Source organism: Equus asinus, chromosome 1 (genome assembly GCF_041296235.1).
Source record: "Equus asinus isolate D_3611 breed Donkey chromosome 1, EquAss-T2T_v2, whole genome shotgun sequence".
Taxonomy (NCBI): Eukaryota; Metazoa; Chordata; class Mammalia; order Perissodactyla; family Equidae; genus Equus; species Equus asinus.
In genome coordinates, this window is record NC_091790.1 from 158,195,095 (window position 1) to 158,207,565 (window position 12,471).

General features: G+C 39.0%; 1 protein-coding gene across 3 annotated transcripts in view; it reads right to left on the reverse strand.

Annotated features, from left to right (window-relative positions):
• Window positions 1–1,790: 1,790 nt before the first annotated feature.
• HIBADH (3-hydroxyisobutyrate dehydrogenase) overlaps window positions 1,791–12,471 on the reverse strand; it is a 111,452-nt gene continuing 100,771 nt past the window's right edge. For all 3 annotated transcript variants that reach the window (XM_014841030.3, XM_070511135.1, XM_070511131.1), the window contains exons 7-8: window positions 7,471–7,627; window positions 1,791–2,750 (exon numbers count right to left, since the gene is read on the reverse strand). In XM_014841030.3, the coding sequence (XP_014696516.1) occupies window positions 2,592–2,750; window positions 7,471–7,627 (316 nt within the window). In that variant the 3' untranslated portion in view covers window positions 1,791–2,591. The remainder of the gene's footprint in view (window positions 2,751–7,470; window positions 7,628–12,471) is intronic.

Sequence of the window (12,471 nt, forward strand, 5' to 3'; positions counted from 1 at the left end):
GCTGTTTCTGCCTCACTTTCCCAACTCTCACAGTTAGAGTAACATGGTGCTTGGTCCCTGGACCTTTGTTTTTCTCAACTTAGATGTCTACTGGGCATCTCAAGTAAACTCCTGATTTTTTTCTCCTAAACCTTCCACAATTCTCCCTAAATCCTTCTCCCACCATCTTCCTCACATGGTAAATGGTAACTCCTTTCTTCCACTTTCTCCACCAACCCTGACTCCTCCCTTTGTCTCTCACTTCATCCATCAGCTAGTGGCTCTATCTTTTATGTTCAGAATCTGACCACTTCTCGTCTCCTCCATCATTATCTTTCTGGTCCAAGCTGCCACCATTTCTCAACTGGATTATTACAATTGTCTCCTACTGGTCTCTTTGCTTCCACCCTTGTCTCTACAGTCTGTTCTCATAGCAGCCAGAGTGATCTCTTGAAAAAGTAGGTCAGAGCATATCAATTCTCCGAACGAAATCTTCCACGGGCTGGCTATGATAGGGTGTTTGCAAAATGGCCTCCCTGATGCCCCTCTCTATGCCCACAATCTTACAGAATCCCCTCCATGTTGACTTTGCACTTGGGTGGACGACTTGCTTTGGCCAATGGCACAGTACAGACATGAAGCAAACAGAGGTTGGACAAGTGCTTCTTCACTGGGGCTTGTTCTATGTTGCTGCTGGAAGCCCTTCTGCCACCATGTGAACAAACTCAGGTTAGCCTCCTGGAGGATGAGCGACCATGTGGAGAGAAGCCTCAACCATCCCAGCTGTCCCAGGTGAGTGAGGCCAAACTAGGCCCTCCAGCTCCAGATGAGTTGGCCCAGTTCAGAAGAATAAAATAGCCAACCTAAAGAATCTTGACAAAGAATAAACACTTATTCTTTTAAGCCACTAAATTTTGGGGGTGGCAGTGTATCAGTTAGCTTTTGCTGATACATGGCCTGTTTCACTCAGAATAAAAGCCAACGTCCTAAAATAGCCTCCAAGCCCCTACATGATCTGGCCCCCTCATCTCATGACACTTTACTTACAGCCTCCTTGTTATTCCTCATATCTAGTGTTATCCTACATCAGGACCTTTGTACTTTCTGTTCCCTGGGCCTAGAATGTTCTTGCCTCAGATATCTGCATGGCTTGTTCCCTCACCTCCTCCTCATCTCTGCTCAAATGCCACCTTGTCAAAGAGAACTCTCCTTATCACCCTAACAAAATACCCCTGGCACTCCCCATTCATCCCCCTTATCCTGCTTTATTTTTCCTTCTAGTCCTTATCATCACCAGACGTAAGCATTAAACATTTATTTCTTGTTTGTCACACCTCCTCACAGATATGCATACGAGACAGCAGAATTTATGATCTACAAAGGCAGGATTTTTGTCTGTTTTGTTCATCACTGTAGCCCCGGCACTTATAATAGTGCCTGGAATTTTTTATCACCAGGAAAATAATGGAGGTGGTAGTACTTTCCACCAAATTTGGTGTCTAGGTCTATCATCTGGAATATTTCTAGGGGCCGAGGTGGAGAAAGTGGCAACTGTGCTCCATATTGGGACATACTACACTGAGCGCAGGCTGAATTCCTATAGCGCCCATAACCTAGAGACATTCAAATGAATGTCCATTAGGATTCAGGTAGAGCAGCAGGATGCTGGCTTGCCACTGGCCAATTCAGAGCTTGGTTCCTTTTGACCACCCCGCTCTTCCCATCCTTTCCCCACTAGTCTGTAACCCCAGTTTGTCAGATCATTTGATTGTTCACCAAATGGTTGAGAAGACGCAAAAACTCTAAGAAAGTATTATCAGCATAAAAATTTATTTGAATTCAAAATAATATGGTTATATTTAGAATAATGTAGTAATTATCTAAGCAAATATCATCTGCTTGGCTCTGAAACAGGTCTAAAGATGTCATTCTTTTGAAGCCAAAAAACATGTAGTAAGAATGTACAAGGAAGCAAAATATAAAAAACAAGTTTGCTAAGTATTGGGAGTTGTTAGAAGAGGAACACACTAGGATACTGTAACAGAATCCAAATTAGAAGACATGCAGCCAGGAGTTCACTTGCTTTGTCAACTCCCTGGAAAGCAAATCAGTAACCTCAGTAATGCTAGAATACCCCCACTTGATTAACAGGACAAATTTCCTGAGGGACACAGGTAGTAACTCACTAGACTTCTCCTTTCTCTAACTCCTTTCTTCACACCGTTTCTTTTCTTTCCTTTAAGATAGGTCTCATCCTGTTGAAAAATTATATGGTTTTATTTGTAAAGTGGAGTAAATAATATCTAATTGAAGTAAGCAATGATTTAGTTGAAGATGCTCAGGGATCAAACTTTTGAAAAAGGTCAGTCAGCTAGTTAGCAGAGACCATCAGTGGCTTGCAGAAAAAAAAATTACAGATAATCTATGTTTGCTAAACAGATAAAAAGAATAAGCAGTTAAAAATGGGTGAAAATCCTGGGGTTTACTGTGACCTAGACAATCAAAAGCAGATGGGTGATCTTTGATTAAACCCATTTACTTGTGGAGGCAGCTATAAGGGGGCTCCAAGATAGAGTTTGGTTTCCAACAGTGTCCACGGCCAAAGTGCAGACTCAGAAGGTCTCCTCCTCCCGTAGAAACTGGAACACGGACGAGAAGTCTTTCTTTGAGTAGCCCTTTGCACACATCATCCTGTAGATCTGGTGGGCCTGACTGCCCAGAAGGATCGGGCTCTTTGTGCTGGTAGCAGAGTCTTGTGCTAATCCCAGATCCTAAATCAAACAAGAAGAGGAGGAAACACATGGAGACTGGTAGTTAGGGGTCACTTTGGAACTGTGGCTCCTAATGCTTTGGTTTCAAAAGAAGAAAACTGAAGCCTGAAAAAATAAGGTACCTAGAAGCACTATGGCAAATTATGCATATTTTTACAGTGCTTTCATAGGGCTGCAAAACTGCTCCACACAGAAACCTTGATGTCCAAGTATCCTCTCCACTCCTCCACGTTCCACCAGACCTTTTTGTTCTGTTTTGACCTTGCACAGGGGTTACTATACAGGTGAGATCACACAGGGAAAAGCTTTTCCAAATCTACAGAAACCTGTAAGCCTAAGACAAACCCCATTAGGGAATTACTGAATATCTCTTATTCAACAAATATTTAACAACTGCTGAGTGCTGGGCACTATTCTAAGTGCTGGTGATACAGTCATGACAAAACTAAGTCATGGTTCTCACGAAGCTTTACTGACCAGGAGAAGAGAGATGATAAATACTAAAATTCCAGACAATGACAAGTGCTGTGAAGAAAAATAAAGCAGAGTAAGGGGTTAGAAAGTGATGGATGGCAAGGGTTGGGGTGGAAGGAAGACAGTTTTGTTAGATGAAATGTTTAGGGAAGACCCCCCCCGAGGTGAAGACATTGGACCTAAGATCTGAATGTCAGACAGTACTGAGGTCTTTGGAGAGCTGGGGGAAGAGAGCTTCAGGCAGATGGAACCGCAAGGTAAGGGCTTTGTGGTGGGACATGGCTTGGATATTCAAGAAATAGTAAGAAGGCCAATGAGGCTGAATTAGAGTGAGCAAAGGGGCTGAGGAGGGCCAAGAGCTTGGGGATGGGCAGAGGGGGAACACGGAAGCTTTAATATGTTTGGTAAGGAGTTCAGATTTTATTTTAAGTGCAATGGGACAATCATCTTGGCAACAACCTTTTGACATCTCAGAGAGCTAATGCTTCATTCTGAGAGTTTCAGAAAACCTACAGCTGTTTAAAAACGGACAAAAGTTAACACTATAAATCTTCTATAGTTAAGCTATAGCTAATGTATATCCACTACCATAAAAATAGAAATGTGTCCAAATTTGAAATATCTGGGGTAGATGGAAAACAATGAAGACATGGATAATTGAAACAATATTCCTACATTTCATTTTATTTGTGATTTTATAAGAGCTGTAAACAAGTGGCAAAACCAACTAGATTTCCTTCTTTCCATTATCGTCCTCATTTCCCCACCAATGGAAAAGTCAACAAGCAATGAAAGGGGAAGATAAGAAGCAACATGAGAAATATTTCTACTCTTTGAGGAACATCCTTAATAACTGAGCAGTTACCGATACCATCCACTCAAAGGAGAAAATGATTCAAAGAAAAAACAAGCAAAATTTAAAGAATGAATTAAATCTCTAGCCTCTTGGATATGTATGATGCTACAGGTGTGAACATTATTTTGTGCTTATATAATTTTCACCTTTAAACAGATAGATTTGGAAAATCTATTTAACCTTAAATTCTTCTATAGGTTACACTGAAAAGCAAGTTTAATTAATACCCACACACCTAACAAATGTGGACAACTACATTATTGCTTTTACCCATACAAGCAAATAAGCCTCTTTTGTTGACATCATTTTGCAGCACATCTGCAAGATGCATTTATTTTAAAATGACAGGGAAAACTACACAGAAAGACTGCATTTAATTTTTAACCTAGTTCTATAACTAGAAAATAAGAACTCAGAGTAAGCATAACATACTGAGAAGATAACACTATTGAGAAGAAAAGTCTACTAGAGTTTTTTAAAGGGGCAAGTAAATATACCACATAAGAGCTAATAAAACCAAAAAAGGGAAACTAAAATAGCTTTGGTGGTTGCTACCTTAAAGAATAGACATTCTAAAAAGAGAAAGGTGATTAGTCTATAAAAGCCTGTGGCTTGTCGATCCTGAAATGTTGGAAAAAGAAAGCATCCTTTGAAGCTTATAGTATATAATTTAAAACAAACAAATATTTCACTTCACTAATCAAAATATTTATGAGCTCATTGGGTGGTTCAGGAAAAAATATAAAACAATTGCAAAAAGGTTTCACAAATTAATGGAGGACCAATTTGTCATGTTTTACAAGCAAACAGTATATTGGGGGAGTACCAAGAGTCATCATGATTTTCCATAAGTCATTCCTTAGTGCCCATCAGAAACAGATTTCTAGGTTAGAAAGTTCAGAAGAATGATCTAATTTTTGTATTAATTATGGTCTGATTATACACAGACAATATGTTAGAATTTTATGATGTTAAGACCTAGAAATAAATGTATAAGCTTCTTCCTCAAGGACATGCTAACATCATATCCCCCAGCACAATGAGATTTAATGGCAATTGAACAAAACATCTCTTAGTAAGTAAAGCCTTGATCTGCCCCAGCACTACAACTGCTTTAATCACCATAACAATGACAGGAGATTTTAAAAAATCTCTATTAATTTCTCTATACTAATCTAAGTAGCTATGGTATGTCTTTGCTAACAGCTATCTGAGGTCATGAAAGATCTTTTTTCCTTTTTCTTTCTTTTTTTTTTTGAGCAAGATTAGCCCTGAGCTAACATCTGCTGCCAATCCTCCTCTTTTTACTGAGGAAGACTGGCCCTGAGCTAACATCTGTGCCCATCTTCCTCTACTTTATATGTAGGACGCCTGCCACAGCATGGCTTGACAAGTGGTGCATAGGTCCGCACCTGGGATCTGAACCAGCGAACCCCAGGCCGTCAAAGCGGAACGTGCGAACTTAACCGCTGTGCCACCAGGTTGGCCCCGAAAGATTTTTAAAAGTTCCTTTCTAAGTACTCTTATTCTTAACAAAATTAAGAAGTCTTCCTCTTTCTAAGGGAAATGACAACTGCATTTCATAGAGAAAACAAGAGTAAAAGAGAACGGTAATATCCATATGTTTTACTATTGTACTGTCTTATGCTATTAGTTGAAAAAGCTGTATTTTATTATCAAGAAAATAATTTTAAAGGAAGGACACATTCACAGTGGCAGGAAGGGACAGCTATGGTGAAGCATACCAAAGCAAAGCCAGCCCTGCTGAAGGGCAGGAGCTGGAAAATCCATCCCCTTGTTATTAGAAGCCTCTACTGCTTCCTACACTTGACTTGTCAGCTGTCTCCTCTGTTCGAGCCATTAGCAGCATTTTAGGAACGAAATAAGCTAACAGGTCTCAACCCACTTCGTATAGATACGTAATGGAAACCGGGCATAAATGTGATTCTCCCCTTCTTCCACGTGCCCTAATAAATCACCCTGCAGCTTTAATGAAAACAATACACTTAAGGATCTACTTTCTGTTTCCAACAACAGCCACAAAGCACAATTATAAAAGCCTGTGTGGATGATATGCAAACCTAGATACAAGGTACAGATCGACATAAAACTATTTTCTTAAATGAAACATGAAGAGAAATAAAACTGCAAAATAAGAAACATAGTTTCAACTATTGCTTCACCTAATAAATATTTAAAGTGTGCTGACAATGTTCCAGGTACTGTGCCAAAGGCTGGGGTGGGGGGACAAGGAAGAACAATCCAGGCAGGGGGAACAGCAAGCGTGCAGGTTTGCAAGTGAAAAAGAACGAGAGGCAAAAATGAGTTCAGTAGGGCTAAAGCAAGGAGATGGGGGTGGGAAGGCAAAAATGAGCGGGTGAGGCAAGCCAAGGCCAAATAGGGCATTGTAAGGCAACTGGCAGAGATGGGCTTTAACCTACAAATAATTGGGAACCATGAAAAAGGCTCTGGAGAAATGACGTGATCAGGTTTTCACATTTTAGGAAGCCCACTCTTTACCATGGTGTGGAAAATGAACTAGAGAAGATGAGGATGAAAGGTAAGGAGACCAGTTGAGGGCTGATGTGGTTTAATCTAAATGAGGCTCAGCCAAGATACTGGTAGTGGCAGAAGGATGAACTGGATGAATTCAAGTCATATTCAAGAAGTAGAACCGACAGAATGTCAAGGGGAAGGAAGGACAGTAAGCTGAATATGGTATCCAGGTATATCTATTACTACTTTTGTAATCAAGGGAAAAAAAGTCACTGAGGTGGTGGGGGCGAACAGACGGACAGACAGGGAATAAGCTCTATGCAGAAATCTGGAAGTCTGTTCATCAAAACATATTTCCTAAAGTTGAGATCATAAACAAGAGGAGGCCAACAATTTACTTTTGAATTACTTTACACATAAATACATTAATATTCTTAAAGCAGGAAGATGTATTTAGATATCCAGTATCATGAGAAAGATCTCTTCTTTTGTGATGGGTATATCCAATGTCAGTGTATTATTAACCATCAGAAAAGTCTTACTGCTTCCATTCTAAGGACTTGGTAAATTAATGTAAATTAATGATGAAGAACAAAATTTTACCAGCTCAAATTACACACAAACCCAAGCACAAAAGAAAAATCCCAGCCCATTCTTCTCATGCGAAAGGCCAGGAATAAAAACAAACAAGGTAAGGATTTTTATCTAAGCTAAGTTTTAACTCATTTCCAGTGAGTGAGTGAATAACTATTTTAGTAATCTTGCCTTTTAGGACAGACATATGCTTTGTTAAAAGGGAAAGGGGTGGGGGGAGAGAGAGAGGGGGAGGGAGGGAGGAGAATTAGACTAGCAAACAGTCTTTCCCTCTCTCTGTAGACTCTGCACTTACCATACCTTAGCCATGAGTGTTGTTCCAAATCCACCCTGATAGTTATTAGCCGAGGGAACTCCATCCATCACCCCAGGTACAGGATTGTAACTGTCACTTGACCAACACCGTCCTGAGCTCATATTTAGAATTTTAGCCAAGAGTTTTGGGTCAAGCCCTAACCTGTCAAAGGTCAAAGAAAAGAAGTGTTAAATGTCAAAATGTACAAGTCATGCGTGACTTATTTATGTTTGAGGATGCTCCATCTTCTCTCTCCATTTATTGCATGTCTTCAAATATCAAAGCAGATTGATGAGGGTGAGGAATCCAATCTTAAATTATAGGATATTAAAAGCTAGTGATTAAACATTTCTAAGCCAGGACATTCTGCACTGACAGAAAACCCTCTGCACTACACTACTTTTAAGAAATAATACATAATTGCATAAAAGTGCTGTTGGTTTATCCCATACATGGGTCTTCTAGTCTTTTGGACATTACTGCACTTATGTGTCACATAAGAACCTTAAACCCATACGATAATCTAAATTCTCCATTCTTTACTCACAACTGATATATTTCAGAAAGAAATACTGACAGTTAAACTATGCATCATGGGAGTCTGTGAGGATGCATTTATATGTATATTTATTCTATTAGCTTTTATGAGAATAAATGCAAGAGATGAACCATGAGCAGTGAAACGAGCTTAAGAGAAGTTATCATTATAAAAGAAGACATTTCTTGCTGCAAACTCTTGCTTATTTATTAAATCTTCATTAGACAATCTTGCTTATGAAGCAAGTGTGCACAGAGTTGTGACATATGCTATCTATTCAGAGACATGCATTATAGTTCTGGGTCAACTGCTGATAAGGTTACTGATCCTGATAAAACAAAGCTTGCCCAAGCGGAAACATCATTTGTGCTATCACTGAGCTGATGGCATAAACGGGTGTTCAATGTGGACCCAGAGAAAAGTGGAATCAAAGTGCTGTATCACTTTGATTCTAACTATTTTAACGCTGTTTGGGAAGCACAGTTTTGCTAAGGATCACTGAAGCAAGTTTCAAATAAAACTTTATACCCAGCAATTTATTGGTTTCTTTCATACAAAGAGCCATTATAAAACAATTGTCATAAAAACTTTCTGCTTTTCTTATAACCACTCTCTTTCAAAATAAAAAAAGATTGAAAAGAGACTCATACAAATGTTAAACAAATGGTGCATTTTGGCATGCTTAAGTTCTTGTTTGCTTTCTGTGTTTGAAATATACGTCTGTTTATTTCCAAATCTGAATATTGTGACTAGGAAAACATTTTTCCAAAGCTAGAGTAGGGGGCTAGGGCATGTATGGACTGCTTATGTAATACAACTGTTACGTAATCAGGCTTTCCAGGAGTAGCTGTGGTTCAAGGAATACTACATGGCATGCCACATATATGAAGTCATATGGTGGGCCACGATATAAGGAGGGGTTTTTACTGAAGATTATAATAGATGTAAAAGATTCAATCTAAATTAACTAGCATACATTCAGTTCAACTGTAGACTGCCCAAAGAAACTCAACAGTTTCCATCTTTTATAAAGATCCAAATTTATTACATGTGTAGTTTGCTACTGATGCTTTCTTTCCTCTTTTAAATAAAATTAGGCTATCAGTATGCTGTTGCAGCAGATGACTCAAGAAAAGATAAAGCCAATGTGCTCAGGTAATAATTGTGAAAAGTAAAATCACAAATTAGCAATTAGTTAATTAGCTGTAATTGCAAATACATTCTCTAAGCAGAAATATTCAAGAATGTATATGTCTAATATATTCCATGAGCAGGGAATATTTTTAAAGACCCCAAATATCAATTCTTCCTTCCACTTGAAATATAATTCAGGGGCTTTCTAATTTAGATTTTCTTTTCTTTTCTTTTTTTTTTAAGTATGCTTTTCGGCAAGGAAGATTGGCCCTGAGCTAACATCTGTTGCCAATCTTCCTCTTTTCCTTTTGTTTTTTTTCTCCCCAAAGCCCCAGTACATAGTTATATATCATAGTTGTAGGTCATTCTTGTTCTTCTATGTGGGATGCTGCCATAGCATGGCCTGATGAGTGGTGTGTAGGTCTGCACCCAGGATCTGAACTGGCGAACCACGGGCTGCCGAAGCGGAGTTTCGCATGAACTTAACCACTCGGCCACAGGGCCAGCCCCTAGATTTTCTTTTAAAATGGTGCATCACATTTAAAGCAGCAGAGTTACTCCCCTGTATGTACGTATCTGACACAGTGACATTGGATATAATCTACTGGGTTATACTCAGCAGTACCTCACAACAGTTTTTATTGCTAAAAAAAATTCATGCTCTGTCTGTAATACTCACCAAAATGGTGAGCAAAGCTTATTACCCTTTGTAAAACCCTACATCACATTTTTCTTGAATGTTCGAGGAAAAGTACCAGCACTGATTCATGGAACCCTTTTTGGTGAACATATTACTATTTAGAAGCATCCTGAAGGGCACACACAAAAACGAGGTGGCAGTTGTTACGCGCTCTCTTTTCAAGTCTGCTGCTTCCCCACCGAGCTGATTCCCTTCAGGAGATGGTTACTCCCTCTCCACTTCTCCTCCCCCTACTCCCCACCCTACAGCAAAGTGTATCATTAAAAAGAGCAAGTTAGAAGTGCTTTGCATTTCATCTTTCTGAGGATTCTTTCACTGGCACATACATAACTGACAGTTAAAATTAGACATGATATTAAAATCAGCTACTGAAGTCCTCTGTCTTCCACTGTGCCCAAGGCTTGTAATGGTCTGAAACCAGCTAGAATACACAGTAATTGTCATTCAGAGAGTCTATCCTAGAACGTCATGCTTCACTGGAGAAGACTGAGTTTCCATTTGAAATCAACAAATTAATCCAAGACAGGTATCTGAAAGGGCAAGTTTAATAGGAAGCAGCTACTGGGCTCTCAACCATGATAAAATGTTATTGCTGTTTCCCTGTAAATTGGCTGGGAACATATGATACTTTCTGCATAAGAGCCCCATTGCTGCTCAGGAGATATACAGCTCAAGCCATCAAAAGGATGACAGTCTGTCAGTCCCCATAATAACTTGCCACTGGATGTGGTTCGAGAGTGTGCGTGTGCATGCATGTGGCTTTACAATTGCTGGAATGTTCTCTGATACAGAGAATAAATTCATCACTCTGACCGCATATATAATGCAACTCAAATAAACGTCACTGTGTCAAATCTACTCACCTTTAAAACACAAGAATTTTAAATGAACTTTTGGGAGAAGTAAAAATGATGCATAAACTATAAAAAAATTGAAGAGAATCCAAACATTTGCCTTCACTATAACCAAGGCTTTTAAGGACCAAAAAAATTTGTTCACTTTATATTCTCTATAAGTATCTATACTGCCTGGTTTTATGTAAGAACAAAGCAAATTATGTCACTAAACTGAGATGTCTGTATCACAAGAACAGATCTGAAAATGACACATCTAAGACCATGTCAGTTTTAATCGATCACTTGCTTATTCACCAATGTTTACACAGATCTGCCCTGTGCAGGTGCTGCGCTTGGAGCCAAGGAGACCACAGGAAAGAAGCAAAGAAGAGGTTGTGCCTGCCCTCCAGGAATGGGCCAGTTAAGACACTCACCCAGGTAACTGTCACCTGAGGCAGGAGAAGTGCCTCTCTCCCTCCCTCTCTCCTCTCCTTATCCATTTGACAAATCTTCCCTGAGTGTCTGCTATGTGCGAGTATGTTTTTAAGATACAGAAATGAGCAGACAAACCCGATCCCCTTCCTGGATCTCTCATTCTAGTTGGGGAGACAGGCAACAAACAAACAAATAAACATATAATGCCAGCTAGTTTTCCTAATCATGATATTCAGATTTGGAAATAAACAGACGTATATTTCGAACACACAAAGCAAACAAGAACTTAAGCATGCCATAATGCACCACTTGTTTAACATTTGTATGAGTCTCTTTTCAATCTTTTTTTATTTTGAAAGAGATTGGTTATAAGAAAAAGCAGAAGGCTTTTATGACAATTGTTTTATAATGGCTCTTTGTATGAAAGAAACCAGTAAATTGCTGGGTATAAAGTTTTGTACATCAATAACTACCACATATTGAACACGTACTGTGTGCCAGGAACTGTTTTAAAAGATCTACATGGATTAACTCATTTAATCTTCACAACAACCCAGGGGATAGATACTATTATTTCTGTCATTTCATAGATGAGAAAAGCTGAAGTCTGTGGCAAAGCTGGGATGCAAGCATTGACAGATACCCAAACTCTCACCATCCTGAGTCTCACTGGGTCATGTGGATAGTGAACTCAACAATCAGCCAATACGATGGCATTTCATCAGTCTATTAAGAAATCTAGTCAAAATTGTATTATAAACCTTTTTCCATTTGTTATATCTATTAGGGTATATAAATAAGAGGCTTCAGTCAGCTCCTAAAGGGAAAGGCAACATCTTCTAAGGGCAGTAGCCGAGAAACTAAAACTATGCTTGTAGGATAGTTCTCATCTTGAACAGTCTTCCAGAAGTTCAACTGTTTTAAGCTTCTTATGGTGGAAGAAGACATTACAGTTGTTGCTGGAGGGGCCTGAGCCCTGACTGGTAACGCAAATAACTTGCTATACCGCTAATAGTAAAAAAAGAAAAACAAAAAACAATCCCCAGTGGAGCAAAAGTAAAAACAAAACAACAAAACTCACATTATCAACATTGTGCCTAAGTGACGCACAGATACAAATCTCTCCAATGCAAGGAGGGCACTCTCACTGCCATAAAATTATGTTCTGAGTCCTAACTAGAACCCAATTAGAAGGCAGAAAGGTCTAATAGAAAAGAATCTCAGAATATGTTGTATACCAATATTTTTTATGCTTTACTTTTTTTACAACATTCTAAAATTGCACTAACATCCATAAAGATTCACTGTGAAAGATCACAGGGTCAATAAGAGTTTTAAACTGTAAGATTTTCTTCTTCTGTTT